The 23,143-nt window shown below is 39.5% G+C and overlaps 2 protein-coding genes across 7 annotated transcripts in view; one reads left to right on the top strand and one right to left on the bottom strand.

Moving 5' to 3' along the window:
- The window catches only part of LOC138049422 (serine/threonine-protein kinase MRCK alpha-like), a 61,458-nt gene extending 44,549 nt beyond the window's left edge, over positions 1–16,909 (bottom strand). For all 6 annotated transcript variants that reach the window (XM_068895689.1, XM_068895687.1, XM_068895686.1 and 3 more), the window contains exons 1-14: positions 16,395–16,909; positions 16,227–16,318; positions 16,041–16,124; positions 12,171–12,266; positions 10,291–10,439; positions 8,470–8,563; positions 8,112–8,168; positions 7,305–7,448; positions 6,432–6,493; positions 3,452–3,552; positions 3,090–3,172; positions 2,076–2,155; positions 799–872; positions 331–417 (exon numbers count right to left, since the gene is read on the bottom strand). In XM_068895689.1, coding sequence (XP_068751790.1) covers positions 331–417; positions 799–872; positions 2,076–2,155; positions 3,090–3,172; positions 3,452–3,552; positions 6,432–6,493; positions 7,305–7,448; positions 8,112–8,168; positions 8,470–8,563; positions 10,291–10,439; positions 12,171–12,266; positions 16,041–16,124; positions 16,227–16,318; positions 16,395–16,575 — 1,384 coding nt within the window. In that variant the 5' untranslated portion in view covers positions 16,576–16,909. The remainder of the gene's footprint in view (positions 1–330; positions 418–798; positions 873–2,075; positions 2,156–3,089; positions 3,173–3,451; positions 3,553–6,431; positions 6,494–7,304; positions 7,449–8,111; positions 8,169–8,469; positions 8,564–10,290; positions 10,440–12,170; positions 12,267–16,040; positions 16,125–16,226; positions 16,319–16,394) is intronic.
- LOC138049423 (melanocyte-stimulating hormone receptor-like) overlaps positions 13,097–23,143 on the top strand; it is a 14,392-nt gene continuing 4,345 nt past the window's right edge. Inside the window, exon 1 of the mRNA XM_068895690.1 lies at positions 13,097–13,236. The gene's annotated coding sequence lies outside the window, so the exon portion shown is untranslated. The remainder of the gene's footprint in view (positions 13,237–23,143) is intronic.

Here is a 23,143-nt window from a genome sequence, read left to right on the forward strand (position 1 = left end):
AATAATGGGTTGTGTGTAGTTTTCATAGTAGGGTAGCAGCTACGCTATTGGTGGTCACATGGCAACGTGAAAAACAGGAATTAGTAAAATGGTCTATTTGGTGAGAGGAGCAAGGGGACACTTTGTGACAATTACATGTATGGAAAGACTTAAATTACAGAATTTCAAAGCCATACCCCTCTATGAAAAATGATGAATGACTGCACTAGAAGCAGTAACATTCAAATCTGGAAACATAATATTACTGCTTCCATGCTGTTTGCAGGGCTCCTAATCCAAACATAGGGTAACTCCCTTTCAGGAAAGAACGGACCCTAAATGTACATGTACCTGTTAATTTTCTTGCCAGTTCTGTTTTCTCCCTTTCAAGTCTTTGAATTCTTCTTTCATATGCCTCCACAGACAAAGAGCTGGGCACTGTGAAATGTATGATTGAAATCTCTTTCCAGGGATTTAAAACCATTCATTAGTTTAGTCCTTAGAAGTACAGTATTGCTCAAAGCTATTAGTGCAAAGTTATGGAATAAAACTTCACTGACTAGATCTAATGTGAACCATTTATTTTGCTTACTGCAGTTTGTACATTTTGTATCACCATTAATTAAGCCAAAGCAGCAAACGTTCAGGCCAACATACATGTAGACTTGAAAGAATCAACATAAGAAGATGTTGTTTGACAAATCAAAATGGTGGCAAATGTGTACGTAGTTTTCATCAGAAACTGTACAATAAAATTGAGGAATCTTGTGCAAGCAAGGAGCAAATAAAAATTAAACACTAAGTGGGAAATTTTCTTACCATTATTAGGCACTGATTCCAAAACGATGCCTCCACCTTGTTTTACAAGGGACTGCGCTTTGTCAGATAGTCGACTGAAAAACATAATAGGCAAAACACTGTAGGAAACTTTGGATTCTCTGATCAATGCGCTTTGCACAAACCACAAAAAATGCAATGTGGGCCAGAGAAATGGAAATTCATCTACATGTACATGTACACACACTTTATTATGCATTGCAAAACTGAGAGAATAAATACATGCATCAGCTCTATGTGCTGATATGTACGATATGGTGCATGCATGCAGGCATACACATGTGCAATCCAACTGTAGCAAAGACGAGAGGAGTTGCAATCCTTTATTGGAACAAGAGCAGGAAGGGGGTTCTCCATGTTGGGTCAAGAATAAGGTTGCCAACTGTTGCTTATTATCCGTAATGAGTGCATGATCCCTAAACCAGTAATTCAAATATGTGAGTAAAATCATCTGGCGTTAGACCGAGTAAAATACTACATGTAAGTCTGGCCGGTTTAGGACGGTTTGGGCTTCAAAGGGTTACAATAAAACATGTAATGCCTGAAAAGGGCACTTCGCACCCCCGAAACAGATGGTTTCTTGTTTTTTAACCCTTTGTCACCCAAACCGGCCTAATGCCAGACGATTTTACTCGTCAATGGGGAACCCCAAGGAGTCAACTTTGCCAAGACTAGACGCACAAAGCCCAAAACTCTCTGGAATCCTTCTCTATCCCAAACTTGAAAGAAAGTGTAACAACCTTGCACTATATTACAGCTGCAAAATTACAGCACATTTATCAGGGAAATACTTCCTGTTTCACAGAGGGGGAGGGGGGTTGTAATCCAAAATGAAGCATAGAGAATTGATCTTTACGGCAACCAGCTTAATGGTTATCAACCATGCCTCTCACAACTGGCCTCGAGGTCGTATTTGGGCTGAGTTTCAGTCTCAATCTGACTCTGAGGGTTTTTCTCTGGGTACTCCGGTTCTCCTCCCTCATGAATATCGACTCTCAGTCAATAAGATCCCGATGGATACCCTCGAAAGGGATAACCTCTGGTATCTCTCCCTTTCATTGTATTAAAATGAATAAAGTTTCATTTCTTTCTTTCTTACATGTACACACAATATCGTCACATGATTTTTATAATACGGGAAAAGTCATTGTACGAAAAACTTGACACATAAAGTTACATTCCCCTGCAGCATTTTGCCATTGCTGAACAACCGAAAAAAGAAAGCAATGAAAATGATTATTGAAGCTCAAGAAAAATACCTATTTTCTGTAAACGAGAATCCAATGAATGGCAAATGATGTCCAGTGAAAGGAGATACAGAGGATGGCCTAACTGCATCCTGCAACATAATCAGCAATCAAAGTGAAAAAGGTAAGCTAACCTTATGCTCTGTTACCATGAGTGGTTCCAGTTAAGCAGAGCTTTAAGGAGGCTCGAAAGTAGTTCAACAAGAAATATCAAAAAATAGGCAAACACAGTGTACGTGTGGTAGTGCAGTAACACAGCGCTTTATTCCATAATGTCAACTGAGCTGCGTTTTGTCTTACAGGAGATTCAAGTTGTCTTTGGTACCGTATATCATTATAGTGCCATGGTAGATGTATTAGGTAATAACCCCCTGAGAAGACATGCGGCTACTAGCAAAATACTAAACCCAGAAAGATTGAACAAAATAAAAGGGAATTGAGAAACATTGGCTTCGAGGCTGACATGTTGATCATTTTCAAGTTCCCTTACAACTTCTTTTTCACCAATAGTTTAAGCGTGCACTCTGAGCATGTGACAGCTTTCTTATACACAAGTTTACTGAAGTTAAGCCTGTTACGGTGTGGTGCAGATCATTCTAATACCATTTCGGCAATCGATAGAAACATCAAATATGTTTGGTCAAATGTGTGTTAAACGAGGTTAAATGAAATTTAACAGAGTGGTTTTGCTATAATTGCACATGCGTCAGATTCCCCACGCTTTGGGTTGTAGAGCTTATTTGTCGGTGCAGCCGGAAGAAGGAGCATTTTGCAGGGAGCGTTTAGCAGTATTTCCCCTCCCTCCCTCCCCCCTCTACTTTTCACTGTTTCTTAGTCTGATGGGTGCCTATCTTCTCTGCTGCTGGGTTGTCAGGTTTTGCCAGCCATGGGTGCAGTCTCCATCTTGGAGCTGGCGCCCAACCTCAACTTAGTGACACAGTTGTTAACATGTTTTGTCCAAAAACATGTCCTTTTGAGCAGGCTTTAGCGTGACTCTCTTCAAAGAACCTTCTGTTTTAAACTTACATTTGCCCTTGATTCATCAATGTCCACATCAAAGTTAGATGTGTCGGATGGACTACTAACTTCAGGAATATACGGAGGAGTCGCTGAAGAAAAAAGCAACAGAAAGAGAGATTAGGGATTGCAGCTGGTGCAACTATAACAGCTCCTAAAGGCAACATGAATTCTCCAAATGTTATCAACTGAAATTTTGGAATCATTGAGAATGAGTGTATTAAATAATAATAATAAAATAAAGCAATCAAAGTCACTGGCTAAATAGGAAAGGCAAAAAACAGTCTTGTTACAAAGTGGCACTCGATAATAAATTGTTATTAATTAACACTTTGCAAGGCGCACAACTTGACAACGTATTGACAACTTACCGTCCGCAAGGTTGTCCCAATCAATCCCCTCAAAGAAGGGGTGGTTTCTGAAATCATCAATTCCATTCTGTCCCAGCCTCTGTTCCATCTTGCAGCACAGTCTGAAAAACAAAAAAATCCACATAATATATAATTATTATTTATGAACCTTTAGAATTCAAGAGAACAAACTTTGGGTAAACTGAGGAATGCTAAGAATTTAATCAACCACTACTTTGCACTTGTACTGTACAAACTACATGTATTAATTTGTGGAAGTTCGTTTTTTTAGAGAGAACACTTACGAAGAACAAAAGTATTTCATGAAATTTCAGAAATCATGTGATCAGACTCAAGTGGCACAAACTTGGTAGCTATCATGTAGACCTGTAAGCAGTTTATTTCTGCCAATTATTGAAAAGTTATGCAACATTTTACAGCAGGAACATGTGACCACTTTAACCCATCAACATCCGAAACCGGCCAGACTTAGTATTTTACCTGTCTAACACCATGGACGATTTTACTTGTCAATGGGGAACCCCTGGGAGTCAATAGGTTAAATTACTTCACACTGTGCACAGAAGAGCTATGGTAAAAGCCAAAGATTGCTTATATCCGGGGGCTGTCAATAAGGGCCAGTAGCCAGCGAAAAACCATTGGCCAGTAAGCCACTTCAGCTGGCTACTTTCGTCTCATTTTACCACTAGTCAAGACGAAAAATCTTACACCTGTGAAATATTATCAGGGATGTCAATAAGTTTTTAAGCAGCCGTTTCATTAAAGGTGTCAGCCGTAGCATTTCTTTACGTGGCCAGGAGCCACGTAGCAAAGACCCGCAGGGCCTGAGGCCCTAGGGGGGTCTGGAGACATGAAAAGAAACCCCTGGAAGTGCTTTTTCCTGGATTGTGACGCATGAAAAGGAAATTCTATTCAGTGATAATAACCCTCACTTTTCATGTTAATTAACTTTAATACCATACTTCTCGATGCTGCTCCAGAATGCCTTTGTAGACTGTACAGAAGGTGTCTACGTCCGGACGAGGTCAGACGGCAAACTCTTCAACATTGCCAGACTCCACGCCAAAACCCAAAGCTTACGTGGTTCTCATACTGGAGCTGCTGTTTGCAGACAACGCTGCTTTAACATCCCACAGTGAGGAGGGCCTCCAACATCTCGTTGACAAGCTGTCCCATGCCTGCAAGGAGTTTGGGCTAACGATCAGCCTCAGGAAGACCAACTTCCTGGCGCAAGGTGCTGGGTCCCCCCCAATCATCACCATCGACAACATGAAGCTGGAGGTTGTGGACACCTTCACCTACTTGGGCTCCACCGCGTCAAGCTCAACTTCACTTGATGCCGAGATAAGCTGCAGGATCGCCAAAGTAGCTGCTGTCATGGCCAAACTCAACAAGCGAGTGTGGGGCAATGACCTGTTGAGCGAAAGGACCAAGATGTGCGTCTACCAAGCTTGTGACCTGTCGACTCTCCTTTATGGAAGCGAGTCGTGGACGACCTATGCCAGACAAGAGCGGCAACTCAACAGCTGCCTTCCGCACCTGCTGCACATCAGGTGGCAAGGCAGAGTCACCAACACCGAGGTCCTGGAGCGCGCTAGCTCACTGAGCATTCCATCACTGCTCATTCAGCGACGCCTTCAATGGCTCGGCCATGCACATCGCATGGAGCCTGGCCGCCTGCCAAGAGAAATCCTTTATGGAGAACTGTGGGAGGGCGTCAGTCGCGTGGGTCAACCACTGCTGCGTTACATGGACGTCATCAAGTGAGACTTGCGATCTGCACTAATCTACACCAGGTGCATGGGAGGACATGGCCAAACACCAAGATACATGGCGGCAAAGTGTCAAAGCTGCTGCTGTTTGCAGACGATGCTGCTTTAACATCCCACAGCAAGGAGGGCCTCCAACATCTCGTAGACAAGGATGCAAGACACCAAGAAACCATTATATTTGTTTCAGCAGGTAATTTTTTTAAAATTAATTTCGCTTTGTACCTGCAACAATGAATATCTTCACTCATAACATCAAGTCAGCTCAGCCATAACAGGTGTTAAGGCTTAAGGCCCCTATTGACATCCCTGATTATTACCATTGAAGAAACTTTTAAAACATTCTTCTCTCCATTTTGAGAGACATACATGTATTTTTACAAGGATTCGCTTGATCGTTCACGCGAATGGTGAGGAACACCTGGAACATTTTTAACTGAATAGTTTCCAGTCAGGAATTAATCTTACGAAAAACAACATGGCATCTGCACTGAAGAGGCAAGCCTTAATAAAAGAGTGTTTTCTCTATCCTCAGTTAAGTGCTCCAAGTGAAGGTAAGTACAATGTATCATTCTCTTTAAGTACGCTCACTTCCATGACTGCCTACTTCTCATTATAAGACTTCTACTGTACTTTCAAATTATTTTATTGACAGCCCTTTATTGAAACCTGTTTGGAAACTGCTGTCTTGCAAAAGAATAATAAGAATTAAATAATTAGACGGCTACACTTTCCTTGTTGTAATCACTAATTTCCTAGATTAAATGGCAAGTAATCCTCAGGCTAAACGGAGCACTCTGATTTGCTGGTTTTCGGTCCACTTCCGTGTTTTTCCTCTCTCCCGGGAAATTCAAGTTGAGCAAAACACAAAAAGTTTTAAAACACAAAATTTAATTTTTTCATCACAACAGTGCAATTATAGCCACCAAAATTTAGTTTTACATGTAAAAGGTTCAAAGTTTGCTGATGGAAGACAAAGATTACAAAGATTAACCAAGCAGAGAGGTGTCCGATCACTCAAAGTAACGATGCCATACATAATAAACAACTTACTAACCTCACTTGACCATACTGGGGAATATTGGCCCTCTGTTGTTTTGGTACGGACCTTGCTGCGCTCATTCTTTACTGAGACAACCATGCTCCAATATTCCCCAGTACAGCCCTCACACTTGATTAGCAAAAAGTTATTCATAAATGTCAGAATGTACCTCTGCATCAGGTCTCTTGCGTTGTTTGATACTTCTACATCAGAAGGAAAATTAAACTTTCCCTAAAGAATTAAGAGAAGACAAAACCAGTCACCAAGAATTTGTAGCAGACGTCCTTTTGAGGCTAACTGTAGTGACACCAGAGAACTTTATATTTACTTTCAACAACACTGAATGAAAGCCCTCCAAAGAAAGAAGATACAGTTGCTTTGTACTCTATGCCAGCAACACCTGACTAAAATCAACCCAACTCCAGTTCTTGTGTAGCCTTCACATCCAAGGCCTATACAGCCATTTACAAGAACCCCACTACAACTTTGAAACTGAAAAAAAGAGCTTTTAAAGCGTCCAAAACATTTCCTGTCTAGCCATGTGTGCTGGAAGTTCCATGTGAAAATTACACAGATCAGGTAATCAAGTACAAAAATCAACCTGATTTCAAACACAATGAACAAATGGCACCTCAAGTCAAAATTAGTTTTAATTATTATATGGCTAGTGTTTCTGGCAGATATAACGCATGCTGTGATTGGCTAAGAGCAGCTGAGCGCCATGGCATTATTCTCCCGTAATGCTCCTGGGCCGATTACAGATTATGCAAATTACTTTTTTTCTTATTTGTAACCGTTCTGTTAGCCATACAACAAACAACTTAATAAACTCGACTGTTCGGTCGTTACAGCAAAATCTCAAACCTTGGCCTAGCTGTATTGACCTGTATTGCTGTATTGCTTAGTCAATATAGGGCAAGGCCTCAGTTTGAGATTTTGCTGTAACGACCTCGCTCTCGGTTATTAAGTAGTTAATAAGCTATCTTTTTACATGCACATAGATTAGATACAATTAAAAGTTAGAGTTTATTAAATTCCTCACTGTATGGCACATGATCTTGCTGTAAGTTTCCACCAGTGATTCAGCATAAAATGGTGTTTCCCCAAAAAGCATTTCGTACATACACACACCCAGTGACCACCAATCACATTCAACACCATACTCTCCTCTACCATCTTCCATGGCCTGTGGACATTAACCAGAGAAATCAACCAACTTTAACAACATGTACAGTACTTTACTACACGTAAGAGGAGGTGGGGTGCCTGTGATTACCAAGGGGGTTCCACTTTTGGTAGCAGGGCCCTAGACTAATGCCCCCCTCCCCCTGTCTGGTACACACAACCCAGGGGTGAGTTCCCCTACCACAAATCAAGCACCCATCACACTATCACATCCTACTACTCCAGGCCAAGTGAGGCTTCAAAATGTTCACTTGAATAAGAGTACGAGTACATGCTACAATCTGCAGCAAACATGGTTAGATGCTTTTTGTGTTGTATTCTTCCCAATTATCTTCTTTTTTTAAATCCCACCTTGACCAATAAATGGTGCAAAAAAGGTGTCAGGTCCAAAATTGGACATACAGTACATGTAGAAAACAGCGATAAAGGGGTGAGGGCTTTCTTAGTATGGGGGGCAACAGTATGATATGTTGATAGAAAGGAAAGGTGTACTTTCTGCTGGCTAAGATCACTTGGATCATCAACAGCCATATTTAAATTACTCAAATCAAAGTAGTCGAAGTGCTGACAAAATAAGTTAGTATCTTGACACTTTCTGCTGCAGATTGTAGTTCCTATACATTCTTTTGCACAATATTCAAGATACTGTATGATAATTATTTACCTGAAGGATTTCGGGAGAAATGTAATCGGGAGTACCAACAGCGACAGATGACCGGACCTACAGGAAGATCAAGAAGACAAGATGTAAATTATTAGTCAACTCACTCAAGTTTGATGTGGCTGGTCAAACAGTGCATGAGATAGCAGGGTCATCTCTATCCAGACCAACAATTCGACTCTCAAGTTCCCTTGTATTAGCACTATAAGCCATGAGCCATGTATCATAACCATTGTTAGAAAATTCTGTGGGAAACTTAAGAACAGGTCTGCACACTGATTGCAAGGTGTAAGGCAACAAGTTCCAAAAGTTGTGGTCTTTAGAAGGACATGCTATCAACTGAGGTGAGTACAGGACTTACAGTGCCATTTTTGCCAAGTTTTGAGCAAGATCCAAAATCAGCTAATCTTATATGTCCGCTAACATCAAGCAGCACATTATCTGGCTTGACATCCCTGTCAAAGTTCATAAAAAAATTGTCAGTGAAGTGAACTACATGTATAGTGTAAGCAATGCAATGAGACTTGTCATATGACCTCAAAATACCAACTTAAGATTTTATATTCATCTTAAAGGAATAATGCAGAAAGTCTATAATATCAGAGTATATAATTTATGTGACCTCTCACAGGAAAACATACAGTAACGCTTTCCCGTTGAACATGTAAGGTACTCAGACCACAAATACTAACGAATTCTGTCACTGAAGGTGTTCTCTTAGAAGGAACAAATCTATCCAAGTGTTGTCCATTAAAACGAATATTGGGGTGTCTTGAAAACAAAGACTCCTAAGACTCGAAAAAGAATTAAGTAACCCCAAAGCCTCAATTTGGCTAACCCTAGGCCTAACTAGGCCTAAAGTTGGTTTTTAGGCCTAGGGTTAGCCAAATTGAGGGTTTTGGGGTTACTTTCTTCCTTTTCGAGTCTTAGGGGTTTTCGTTTTCAAGACACCCTGAATATTGCGAGCAAACTTTACATACAGTATGCGGTTCATGAACACGGAGAAATGTTACAAAACAAATTCATTGCTTGGTCTTTTTCGGTGTCCCATTAAGATATATTTATTTTTGAAAACCCTTAATAAGATAACATTAAATTTTTCCTTTTAAACACTTGTGTTCTACGGTAACATGAAACCTCACAAAGTTACATTTAATGGCCGCTTCAGCTGCGACAAGAGTCATTGCTCAACATGTCACATGCAAATTTTTGGTTACTGCGCATTTCACTTAGAGCGAACAGTTAAGATATCGATGACTTCATTTCAGTTAACATCATAATCATTTTTATGACTTGGGATGGAAGGAGCAAAGAAATCCACTAATTTGTCTCTGTGAAGTAGCAAATAAACGTGGTGTTTCATCGCTGCAAACAGGTCAATGGCACCGCTGGAAAATGACATGTCACCTTATGATTATTTGTTTCGCTGAAAATAACTCTATCGATCAACAAAAAGTGACTTTGACAGTATTAAATTGTAGCTACAATTGTAAAGACAAACAGTTACTTGTTTAATGACGAACGTATGAATGATTGTTTACTCTTAACACCTAGAATAGCTTGTGGGAACTTTCCCCACCCGTTTTCCCCCCAAAAAAATTTTTTTAACAGCTCGGCAAATAATTTTTCAACGGGTTTTCCAACACTTCCAACGCTTTTTCCAACACCTCCAACAGGGACCCAATGGGTATCCAATACTTTGCCCATACTTCAAGCTGTTCCATGGAAAAGCGTTTGTGTACATTTTAAGCCCTACTAATGGACCTCAAGGACAGATAAAAACTCTGGCCAGGGTGTAAAAGATGAGGACTTATAGGACTGATTTGAAAAGAAAAGATTCTGGGGAATTAATATTATTACAGCACCGCCTGACAGTATCGATGCATTGAGACAAGGCAATACCTTACCTTGGCTAGGATTGTTATAGCATGTAGCGGTGATATAAAAAATACGCCACAGGAAATTTGCCACTGGAGAAAAGACCAGGCCTTCTTGTGTGTTTGAGTTTAGGAAGTCTCCAAAAGCTCTCAAGGTGGAAAGAATATTATTGGTTCTTAACATACAGCTTTATTGGTAACTTATTGAAACATCCAACTGCAGATGTAAAACAGACTGAAAGGAAATTCTTATCCTAGAAAATCATAATTCATTGTGGTAAACTTGAACAAGTGACGCAACCCACCTGTGGACATATTCCATTTTATGGATAGAATTAACAGCTAAAACAACCTCAGCCAGATAAAATTTGGCCATTTCTTCAGGTAAGTGATCTTCATATTTACTGAGAAGGGTGAGAAGATCTCCTCCACTGTAATAATCCATAACAAAATACTGCAGAAAAAAAAATAGAGTTTGTAGAACATTGCATTAGAACAGTTCAGTAGCTAATTAAAGAATAAGGTAAAGTCTCTTTACGAGACTGAAGGCCCATTAAGGCCGGCGCTTAACTCCGGTTTCCGTAGAATGAAGCGAAAGAGAATGGCTTTGACCAACTACTGGGAGGCATAGTGGCCTCATGGTTAGTGCGCCCGACTCCTGAGCGAGTGATCCAGGTTCCAGCCCTGGCCGGGGACAATGTGTTGTGTTCTTGGGTAAGACATTTTACTCTCATGGTACCTCTCTCCATCCAGGTGTATAAATGGGTGACAGCGAATATTATGCTGAGAGTAACCCTGCGATGGACTAGCATCCCATCCAGGGGAGAGTAAAAATACTCCTAGTCGCTTCATGCTATGGAAACCGGTGATAAGCTATGGTGTATTGGGCCACTTGGCTCATAAAAAGACTTTTAAAAAGACTATAAAGAACGGCTAATCATTTTTAGTTTATATAAAACAGTGGATAGCGTTGAACGCGCGCATTGATTGGTTACTCAAACTCCGGATATGCTTTGCTATTCACCTCCAAGCAATTTGCGCCCAAAAATGTTGTAATCTTGGCAGAAATAAATGAGTTAAAATCACCTTTTTGTGCTATATTATCTCACTGTTTTAGTATAATACCTAAACAACTATTCACCTCGGTGTGGGTGGGTAGTGATGGATATTTACCTCGCGTAACTAGTGGACTAATGCAAATCGCTGCATTTTGATTGGCTACGCTACTAGAGGACTTTCTTTCGTTTTATTCCCAAATAAATATTTCTTCAACTTGCATTTGCCAACTTTATTATTGCCTTTTCTGTCCGAATAGCTGGGTGATACTAAAACAATAAGACCCTTTGCCCTCAAGGGCCACGGGTCAATAGCCCATTCGGCTTCACCTCATGGGCTTGCAGGAGACGGGTCTAAATTATTGTTAACTAGCCACCTCCACTTCAGTGAATAGTTGTTAATTAATTATCATCAATTTTAAAGGGGAGTGGACCTAGATGTTGTCAACCCATTCATCCCTGAAGTGGCTTCCAATCGAGTAAAATCGTCTAGAATTGGACAGAGTATAGTCTCACTCTTAAAATTGAAAAGGTTAAATTTAACGTCCAATTTTTTAGTATTCAAATTTGGACAAATCAATAATACATGTACAATGGAAGTCTTGACTGTCAGCAATCCATATCTTTTGCTGGGCTAAAAACATTCTTTAATTGGCCTAGGATAAAATAATTTGAAAACAAGCTGCTTTGAAATTTGTGCCATCTACATGCATGCACCACATTACGTGCATGGGACAAAAACATGAACGTTTCCCTTTAATAGGGTGTAGTTGCGTACTTGAACAATGATAAAAAAAAGAATGGATCTATACAAGGTCAAATGTCCCACAGAGATGAAAGAAGCCCACGCTATTAATACCTGAGCATATGGTGTTCAACAATTACATGCAACCAGAAGAGAAAGAATCAAACTAAAATAATTCTATACAAAAATTTGGTTTATCAACAGAGTTGATAATGTAAATTGACCACCGTACAGAGATTCTAAAAGCTTTTAGAATCTCTGTACGGTGGTCAATTTACATTATCAACTCCGTTGATAAACCAAATTTTTGTATACTACTTCCCCACCGACGCAGCACCACAGTTTCTTTAGAAACTACCCCTTCATTCATTAGAATAATTCTAACCAAGTAATCGTCATCCTGAAATGCATAATGTAATGTTGTAATCCACTTCTTGTCACCGTAAACCAGAACATCTCTTTCTTCTTTGAAACATGCAGTCTAAAATTCAGTATAAAGCAAGAAGTTCAAATTGTCATCAAGATAAAGGATATCACTTTCCAAATGAAAAAAAAGGCCAAACGCTTATCAAAAGTAAATCATTAATCAAAAATACATGTATTCTAAGACAATGGAATAATATTAGAGTCATTTCCATTTTTGTTAAGTTTCTGATAAAAGAAATGGGCAATGATGAAGAAATGGGATGACAAATACAGGGAACAGAGCTTCTCATCTTTTTATCTATATTTCTTGCCGTACAAGTACAGCAAATGCAACATTTGAGAAAAATTTATCACCAACCATGTGCATTTGAGATTAATACTTCCCAATAAATATGCATGAATACAGCTTTCAACGATCTTTGCTTTGTGATGATATAACTTCTTGGAGTAAATAAGGTAATTTGGGAGGTCACTGATAACATAATTATGGACCTGACAATAATTTAATTAAAAATTAAATTAACTGTACATGATAAGTGCAGCTATAATGCATCCACAGAATCTAGATAAAGTTAAAATCACCCTCTGGTCAGCAAGACAGCTTTCTTGACACTTTATGATATCCGTATCTTTCGTTAACTCAGAGATTTTAGACACAATGAAACCTCAATTTAATAAGATCAACAGAAATTGTACACCCACACACAATTGACCTTTCTGTGAGATTTCATATCTCGTCTTTCTCATAACATTGTAGACCAACTTGAAGTGCTGTAGGTAGAATTTCAAAGCATTTCGGACTAGTAAAATTCTAGCTTGAGGATACTTCATCGCCAGTTTTTCAGGCTTCTCTACGCAGTTGCTAAAATTGCATCCATAACTGCGAGGATCATAGCTTTACTTGTACCAGTATACATCAACACTTATTCATCGACTCTTTGTTTGCATTGCAAGATTTTCAAAATTTGGATTTCACTCCTTCTCCACTCTTCAAACAGCTGGAACTGCTTGGAAGAGCAATGAAGGTATGTGTAGTTTGACACAGAAGTAGCGTGATTTTCAAATGGGTCGATCAAAGCCTATATTAAATTACTGCATTAAGGCTGCTAACAAGTACAAACAGGTTGCGTTAAGAGCAGGGATAGCGCAGCTGGGAGAGCACTCTCCTCCCATATACATGTACTGTAAAGTGGCCCAGGTTCCCAGACTTGGCGCATCACATGTGGGTTGACTTTTTTGGTTGTCTCCTCTCTTCCGAGAGGTTTTTCTGCACGCACTCTGGTTTTCCCCTCTCCTCAACAACCAAATTTGATTTGACATGTGCTGATTAGAATTGATTTGATATCTGCACAGGGTCCCCAATTAGTGCCCTAGCACCAAACACACTTGACACTAAAAAACATAAAATTTAATGTTCAAGAATTTGTTATTTTTGAAACACCCAGGCTTAACTTTTAAAAGATTAGAAAATGAACTTCAGCCAAGTGAGACGCAGAAGCAATCTATGATTCACCTTTTAAAAAGCATAATTGATCGCAAAGCAGTTTTTTACCCATTTATGTTCAAACTTAATTAGTCCATACGGTAATAATTTTTATCTTCATTGTTGTGAAACACATATATTATTCTCCTTTTTTTTGTTTTAAGAAATTTTATTTCTTTTCCAAATGACCAAATTACATGTACCGGTATGTTATGACAGCATCAAAATACAGCATAATTCTTTCCTCTTTAATGTAATGTTATTTCATGGTAAGTTTTATTTCCCCTAAGCTGTTATGATGGGTTCAATGACACTCACTTGTGTCACTCACATGAGCCAAACATTCACATGAGTTTTCTTGGCAAGGGTACAGAAAGATTTTTTAATATATTTTGGGAATGTGTATTCATGCTGTTGTGTGATTGAGGCAGGATGTAACTTTGCAAATTTTGCTGTATTGAAGAGACACAACTTTTTTTAAAGAGAAAACCACAGATACGCAGTGGCACTGGAATAATAATTATTATTATTATTATTATTATTGTAAATTTGACACCACGTCCGACAGTTAACTCCGTGGACCAATTGATCAGAATTATGTAATGAACATATGGAAACTTTTGGTTTACTACTGAGTAATATGGTAATGATTTAAACTCGGAACAAACAACAAGAGTAAACAAGACACATTTTTGAAAAAGAGAAGAGTGCATCTAGGTAACACTGCAAGTCTTTGCTTGATTACCCAATTGCACAAGGATGACAAAAATTACCAAAAAACACTATGAATATCCTGTTGCAAAAAAGACATTAAGGCTCAATCACCTTTCAGGTGGATGATGTCAAAGGGGTCTTCCTCACTTGGCATGGGTAAAATTCATTCTAATCTTCTTTAGGCTCAGGGGAAACATGGCATACACTAAAGCAGATATACATGTGCTTTCCAGCCCCAGACAACATCCAGACCCAATACTGTCACTTTAATTATTGAAATGGCTGAATATAATAATAATAAATATTATTGCATAACCATTAGCTTCATACTTTTAGTGAGCTCAGCCATGAAAGTTAATAGTCTACACATCTCCCACTACCATCCCTGAGTTTTGATCTGGTTCACAAACTTCTCCTAAAATGGACAACTTTCACAGTACATTCATAAATTACAAATACAATCCCAGAGAATCGATGCTCACTTATAATTACCGCAGAGGAAACAACGTAAATAACGTGTCTACTCCCTTCTCTCGTGAGCCGATGTTTGTTTACAATTTTTTTCGAGATATCAAGCAGACACCTTTTCAATCCTGACGTTCAACTTCATTTACATTCAAAACAAAAATCACCATTATTGTGACTCGCCAAAACGAATCATCATTTTAATGGAAACAGAAAGATAGAAGCGCCGAGTATCTACATTTCTCGTGAGACAACGTTGAAACCCAATTATTTTCTTTCAAGCAGAAATGAACACGAAACGGCCGGCGGAAATAAACACGAAATATGAAGTGATTGTCTACAAACCATAGCAAATTGAATTTCTGCCGTTGCTCTAATTTGCCATAAAGAATTTTGCAATGAAGCAATTACTGCGACGAAGAACAAGACTTCTCGACACTTAAAAGAAGTCTCCCTGTCCATATAAGGGAGAGATCATCTTAGGCACTATTAATTAGACAAGGAAAGAGAGCTTAACTACGAGAAACCGAGAACAAAAGCTCGCTCTGATCTCGTCAATTCCTCCCTGTGAGAATTAGCAACAATCTCGTATTGACATATATACAAAATTAAATGGTGTAGAGAAATACAAAGGACAAGAAATTTTCAATTGAAATTTGCACAACACTGGAATGGACAAGCGCGAAGGCCGACATATTTACTGAGTGAAAAAATAAACAACGTGAATTAAACAAACTGTAAACTCTTATTAAAAAAACACTTCACGTTCTGTGTCCAAAGCAGCAACGACAACTTGTTCGATTGCGCGTTCCATTCTAACAAGCAGTCTATTTCGTCTACAGCAGTTTGTCTTCACTGCATACGAAAGGAAAATAATCGACTCGATACTTGCGGATATATTCAAAAGGATGAACTTTGCCAAAAAACCAGCCTTTGATCTAAAGCGAAACTTTCAGAATAGACACGATCGTTAAAAGATCTGTTTTGACTTAGAATGAAATTTATCTGGGCATTTGAATGGCTTTCATCGTATGCGTAATTTCGTCTGATTCAATTTTTTCAAGTTAACTTTAGCAGCCAATAAAATGATCTAATCATGCCCAAAAGGCCTAAACAACGCTTCAATTGAAGTATGAATGAGCTGAATATTTCTGAACGAAACCTTACCTCTGCTCGCTTCAACATCTCCCATTTATTCAAAGTTTTCATAGCGTAGATCCTATCATCGGATTTCATTCGAACCACGGTAACCTATCAAGCAAAAGATCAGGTATTGCAGAAGCCGATTTCAAAGAAGTTATCCAGAGATATGAAGAATACCAATAATTTGGAAATTCACAATGAAGTTATTACCTCGCCAAAAGCTCCCTTTCCGATTAAATTCAGTGGATCGAAATCCTCCCTTCGAAGTCGGAGCTGCTTTATTTTGCTTGCAACCGGCTTCACTGAAATTCAATCGGAATAATTGACTTAGTAAATCTTCGGACTACCCAGTACTGTCCAGTTGATTTAGCTTCTTACCAAGTTCAATAAATTCGCTGACATTTTTGTCTCTCCTAAGCGTAGAATTGCAACATTCGTCGTATAGCAAAAGCAGAACATCTAACAAAGTTTCCACACTGTAAGACCCCTTGTCACTGCTTCCAAACGAAAACAGAGCTTCCAATTGCTTCAGTCTCTCAAATGTAGTTTCGGTAGCCATGATTTCTATTGTCCTCCTGGCTATTAGCAATTGCTTTCGTTGGGCGTTCTAGCAGCACATATTTAACCATAGGAAATATTCCAACACGGATTCCATATTAATGGCATACAGAAATACATTGCAAAGCCGTTCAGGAATTCCTGTCAAAACAAGTCCCCCAAAAAACTTCCCGCAGATGAAAATTCACTCGATAGATCTTGGCTTTGAGAGATATCATAAAGTGAGAAAACCCAGCGTTTTTTCGACCAATCTAAAAACGATATTCCTGCACAAAACAATGCATCAGATGTGAAGGAAAGCTCGGAAATATGGCCGATTAAGCTCCAATGGCCTTGTGGGTGAACCAAGCCTTGCATGCCAATGACGTCATGCCAGGGGAACGACCCACAGCTGACCTCTGGGTTTCCAGGTTGCTCTTGTTGACATAATAGAATTGAAAAGAAAGACGAAAGATAATCAATTATACTTGCGGTCTTCAGGGGAAGCTAAAGGTTGAGTCCAGTCACACAAACAAGATGTAACGTCGACGTCTCGGCCGGTGACCAATACGGAAACGTCGCTCATTCGGAGGAAACGTTGCGATACTAACATGGTCATGGTTGCAACACTGGTCGCTGCGTGAAAAAATATCACAAGCCAACCCGATTTTCCCTTCAGTTCATTTTTCTAAGCTAGGGGAAAACAAATTTAAAAAGTAATGACAAATAAAAGGCCGAAGAGCAAGAGTTTACGTTAAAGATTAACACTTTGTAGTTGTAAAAATCAACGGTAAAACTTGTTAATCGTTGAATTGGTCGCTCCCCTCGGGCCTTTTAAGGACTAATTTACAATTCTGCTTGAGGGATTTTGGCCAGATTGCTTGTTACACAGTTTGAAATTATTGCTGAGGGAAGTGAATGATGGCCCCCACAAAGAACAACAGACCGTTGACCACAACAACGCCACACCCGGTCCCTGCACTTTTCGAACGTAGAAAAAAGTATGTGAGATCTTTGAGGCCCTCCCAGAATGGGGGATGGGCATCCCTGTTCCTTGTTCCCTTTAAATATTTGCTTGTGTTCCCTAGCTTGTTCTCCAAATTACTTTCAAACCAGGAACCAGGGGCACCCAACGTCAATTTTCGGAAAATATCTGTTCGGAAGTCGATTTGAGATCTAGAATTTTCGGAACATTTGTTCCAAAATTTCTTGCTTGCCTGCGTCCTAGGATTTTCGAACATCTAAAAAATGAAATAATTGCCCATTTTTAACGGATTTTTACCCTAAAAAGGTCACCTAGAATTTTCGGGAGTCCTTTTTCTGGCTGAAATTTTCGAAAAGTTATGTTTTGATCCCTATAATTTTCGTGGGATCACTAGACTTTCAGCTAGGAAATCCGAACAGATAAAAACAATTTAGGGGGTAAAAATATGCCTATATCTACCGTTTAAACACCAAAATACGTTTAACAATGCTATGTTTAAGTGGTTTTGAACTATATTCTCGTTGGGTGCCCCTGAGGAACCCATGACCCGGAGCCTACAACTTTACTGTGTTCGTGTAACGGCGTTTTCACAGACCGATTTATTTTTAGATTGAATTTCCCGCGAATGAGACTCCCACAGGAGCCCGATGACCAATTACGAGAAATTAAGCTGTCGCCATAGGGTCACCGAACCGGAACTGCCTTTGTTTTTTCCGGAAAAGATAGTCTAAAAAATAGATCGGTCTGTAAAAATGCCGTTACATAGGCCCAGTATGGGAGCTGTAGGCTCCGGGTCATGGGTTCCTGTTTTCAAACTTGTTCCCAGCCTTTTTATCCCAAAATTTGTTTTAAATTGTTTTTGTTCCCTTTCTCCCAAAAATATTTTGACATTGTTCCCCTGTTCCCCAGTTCAAATTAGCCATGTTCCCCTGTTCATCAAAACCCCTAGGGAAGCCCCGTCTTTAACTTCAAACATCGTTTATGAGTTAATGTCGTAAGAGGAGGCATATGGTCTATCGTCCGCGTCCTCATCCGAGAGCAAAGAAGAGTTGGAGGTCTAACCATTTGCGGATGTATAATTACAAAGGCAGAACTCTCTCGTTTCTCCTCAGTTATTTAAAAACCCTGAGTGTTGGTCTGGCCGGGAAGTCGAACTCTAACCTCGTCCCCAGGGAAGGGAAAAAGTGAGACCCTGGGCAGGGACGAGGTTGGTGGAACTCCCGAACGGAGGTCCCCTGCTCAACCAACTAAGCCAACCTGACTATCCGGTCGGTGATTTTTTTACAACTGAATGTTTTTGAAAAGCCTCAGTACTGGTAAGGGTGCGTACTTGGCCTCGCTTTGAAGAAGAGACTTATGACATAGAAACAGAAATACCAGTAACTTGAAGAAACAAAACAATTTTTTTAAAATTATTTACAAGACATGTTTCGACATACTTAAGCCATCTTCAGATGTGACTGAGTTTATATACAATTTGAATTTAAACCCATTTATAAGAAAAAGACAACGGTTAAATTGATACATTATTCGTATAATTACAAAAACAATTCAAATGGATTAGCTAAGATACTCGTCGATTATCGTCGCGACAAACCCGTTAAAAAGAAAAACTGGAAAAAAAGGTTCGTTGTAATTTAAAACTGAATATAACCCAGCAACGAGACTAAATAGATGGGCCAACATTGGCCGTTGGCGAAATCAGGATCGGGGAGGACCGGATCGGATCGGATCGGATTGACAAAACTCGGATCGGTTCAATAAGAAATCCCCGCCAAAAGTACACGGTCACCAGACAACGAGCTGAAGATAGGAGAAGTCTTATTCTGTGCCTTTCTGTCTTGTGTAGTCGTCTCCTCATTTATTGAGATTCGTCGAAATGTTTTTTTCCAAAGGTGATTACAGATTCCGAAGCGGCCATGAAAGATACGATGTGACGAATTGACATCAATAAGCGAATTGCCTGTGTACGCAACGGTCTTTTTTTTTCAAACATGAAAACTGACGACAGATGTTACTCCAGTCCCTTCTAATTGCACAATAGCCTGATTTAGCAACAGAGCGGGAATGTCAGTTGACGATGGCGCGCGCAGCAAAAATATCCATATTAGGTCATATTAGAGTAGAATCCCAACTATTCTGCGGGCTCTCCTTTCGTCAACTGACGTTCCCTTTCTTTTGCTTAATATTGTGCAATTGTCAGGGACTGGGGTAAAGTAAAAAATTGTTGTCAGTTTTCATGTTTGAAAAAGAAGACCGTTGCGTACGCAGTCAATTCGCTTATTGACGTCAATTCGTCACATCGTATCTTTTATAATTCCGCTTCGGAATCTGTAATCACCTTTGGAAATAAAACATTTCGACGAGTCTCAATAAATGATGAGACGACTACACAAGGGAGAAAGGCACAGAATTCGAGCAGGTTGTCTGGTGTTATTGATCCGGTCCGAGTTTTGTCAATCCGATCCGATCCCATCCCATCCGATCCGATCCAAACCGGTCCGATCCATATTTTGCCAACGGCCGCCAACATTCAAATAAAAGAAGTTTTGCATAGCAAATGGCACAAACCTACTCCCTTAACCAACAGCTACAACATAAAAATGAATTTTAGAATCGCTTACTGTTTCTTTCATATTTCCCTGTTTCTTTCACATTTCTTTCATATTTTCATTTTTTTTTTTTATTATAAATGTGATGAATTACGGTTGCCCTATCAATTTTTTACGATAAGGCAACGTGCTCGCCCCTGAATTTTGACTAAAAAATGGTGATTCTGAAATTAGTTTACTGCTTCGGATAGAAACACTTCTTTGAAAACATCTAAGGCACTTACGATTTCAAACAATATTTTCTGTCGTTTAAAGATATTTTTGTTGGAGTGTAAGTTCCTGTTAATTAAGACTTTCAAATATTAAAAACCGTTAAAGGGAAGTACGGCTCCACGTGAGCTTAAAATAATAATAATAATAATAATAATAATAATAATAATAATAATAATAATATCTTTATTTAAGTGTCAATGGATTAAGCACAAGAGCACTAATTGGGGACACTAAAGCTTAGTTTCCACTGGCGACATAAGGATCATAAGCATAATCATAAACATAAACATAAGCTTCTTATGTTCTAGTGGGGACGGCCGCTCTAAAAACGTAACGCTTTTCCTCGAAGCTGGCCGCCATCTTGAAAATGAACCGACCCGAAAGTACTGGTCCTAGACTTTAATTGGCCAAAACACAATGACCCCGTTGCGTCATTATGTTTCTCATTATGTCGTTATGATTTTCGCGTTCCCACTGCAAAGAAAAGCGACATAGTCATAGTCAAAGCCATAATCATAATCATAAGAAAATGGTCGATCATTTTCTTATGATTATGATTATGTTGATCATAAGGGCGCCTATGATTATGTTTCTGGACGTTCCCACTAAGACATAAGCGACATAACAGCGTTATGTTCGTGCTTATGATTATGATTATGATCGTTATGTCGCTAGTGGGAACTAGGCTTAACGAAATTAACTCAAATCCTCAAATCAAATCAAATAGTGGCTTTTGTGAAGAGGGGAAAACCGGAGGAAAACCTCTTGGAGCAGAGAAGAGAACCAACAAACTCAACCCACAGTGCTCTCACCACTGCGTCACCCATGCTTTCCAAAGGCTTATAACATTGTGGGAGGTTACGCAACATTGAGCCTTTGCTGATCGATGATACCACGTGAACAACTACCAAAGATTGAAGGTGTCCAAGTACCGGAATCTAATTCTTGGTTTTCACGTGACGTCACGGCGGCCATGTTGGTGTACAGAACAATAGTGAAAAAAGTCTTTTGGGAATTTGATTCTATTATTATGCAAAACTTGAGCGATATTTTGCCATTGTTTTGTACACCAACATGGCCGTCTCATCACGTGAGTGAAAACCAAGAATAGATTGGGAAATGAACGGGGCGATAAAGCTTGAGGCAGAAAGAAAATTGCATGACCTCCGTAGCCTAACGCGTTTGACGAGCGAGTATAGAGGTTTTGCGCGGCAGCCATGTTGCATGGCAGGAACAATGAAAATGTTTCGCATTAGAAAGAACATTTGTTTCCATAGGAAAAAGAATCTATTGTTACTGCCATGCAACACGGCTGCCGTGCAAAACCTCTTTAGGACCTCAATTGAGCAATTCCCATAGGAACTTTTTCAGGGCCAATAAAACAGTCAGCAAAGCGACAGAACAGGACACGAACAACTGACAACAGTTAAGAATCCCAACTGGCAGGAGGCAAAACAGTTGGCTATTTACAAGTGCAGCTGGAAGTTGAACCAGGGACTACTGAGCTGAAATGTTTCAGTACTTTAGTATTCTTGGTTTTCACTCAAGTGATAAAAAGCCATGTTTTTCAACGAAAACAAAGGAAAACGTTTGCATAATAATATAGTTCAATTCCCGGAGGTCGGGACACCAACATGGCCGCCGTTTCTTTGTTTGGGGACACCAACATGGCGGCCGTGAAATCATGTGAAAACCGAGAATACCTCTCAGGAAAAGGGTACTTCGCGAGATTCAGAAAAATAATAGTTATGCTCGTCGTAGATTTCAATTCGGGGATCACTGAAACCCCGAAAGCCGAGTGTTAATGTCCATGGGCTGGATCCGCCGACTCCAGGCTGGACACTTTATGACGAATACATGATGAAGAACATCTTGTTTACAGGTTTAATTAAGCACTAATGTGCTTTATTGAAGCCAAAGTAACGATTTAAGAATTATTACTTACTACTAGTAAATGGTAGAAATGCTGCTGAGGGAAGGGGGATGTTCAATTGTGCTTGCAGTTATTTAACGACGGTTCGTGTGTGGAATTGAAGGGGACGGTAAAAAACTGGACCCTCGACTGGAAACAGGCGAAGAAAGAATACAATAGATGGTTTTCACTGAGACGTCATCAAATTCTAAATTTAAAATCGCAAGGTCTTCTGAATTTTTATCTTAGGGAGATTGAAGATGACCTAGAACTAAATCTTTTTTAAGTTTTCAGTTTCGTGACGTCTTTCAGCATTTTGAATTTCCGAATTGTCACCTTGCGTGACACCATGATACAAAGCTATCTGGTTGAAAGCAAAAGTCTATCCCTATAAATCTCAGCAGTTTGAGCCTTTCAAGTACATTAGGAGATGTGTTCATACACATGTATTTTATCTGATGAGCGAAAAGTAAGTGCTTTCATCGCAAAGTGACCTCCAGATGTTTTCATTGATTACCGCGGCCGCCATATTGGTGGACCACATGGCGGCTCTATACAAAACTCTTTAAAGTTGCGTGAAACGCTTCAACAAATAACTCAGAAACGATGTACCGCACAGACCTGAGAATTGTTCTTTAACTTCTTCTTTCAACAATTTCGAATTTATTTTTTTGTTGCACCACAGTGAAACTATCAGTTCGAGGATACGAGAAGCGAAATGAAAAATAGAGTAGGCTGTAATGATCATACTGCGCATCTTAATTTCTCCATTCGCGCATAACCACAATCCCTTGCGTTTCGCAGAAAAATGTGTTCTTCTCCCGATTAGAGAGCTGCCTCGATTGTTCGCTTCAGGCTTACTCACTGC

The sequence above is a fragment of the Montipora capricornis genome, chromosome 5 (genome assembly GCF_036669925.1).
Source record: "Montipora capricornis isolate CH-2021 chromosome 5, ASM3666992v2, whole genome shotgun sequence".
In the NCBI taxonomy this organism is placed as follows: Eukaryota; Metazoa; Cnidaria; class Anthozoa; order Scleractinia; family Acroporidae; genus Montipora; species Montipora capricornis.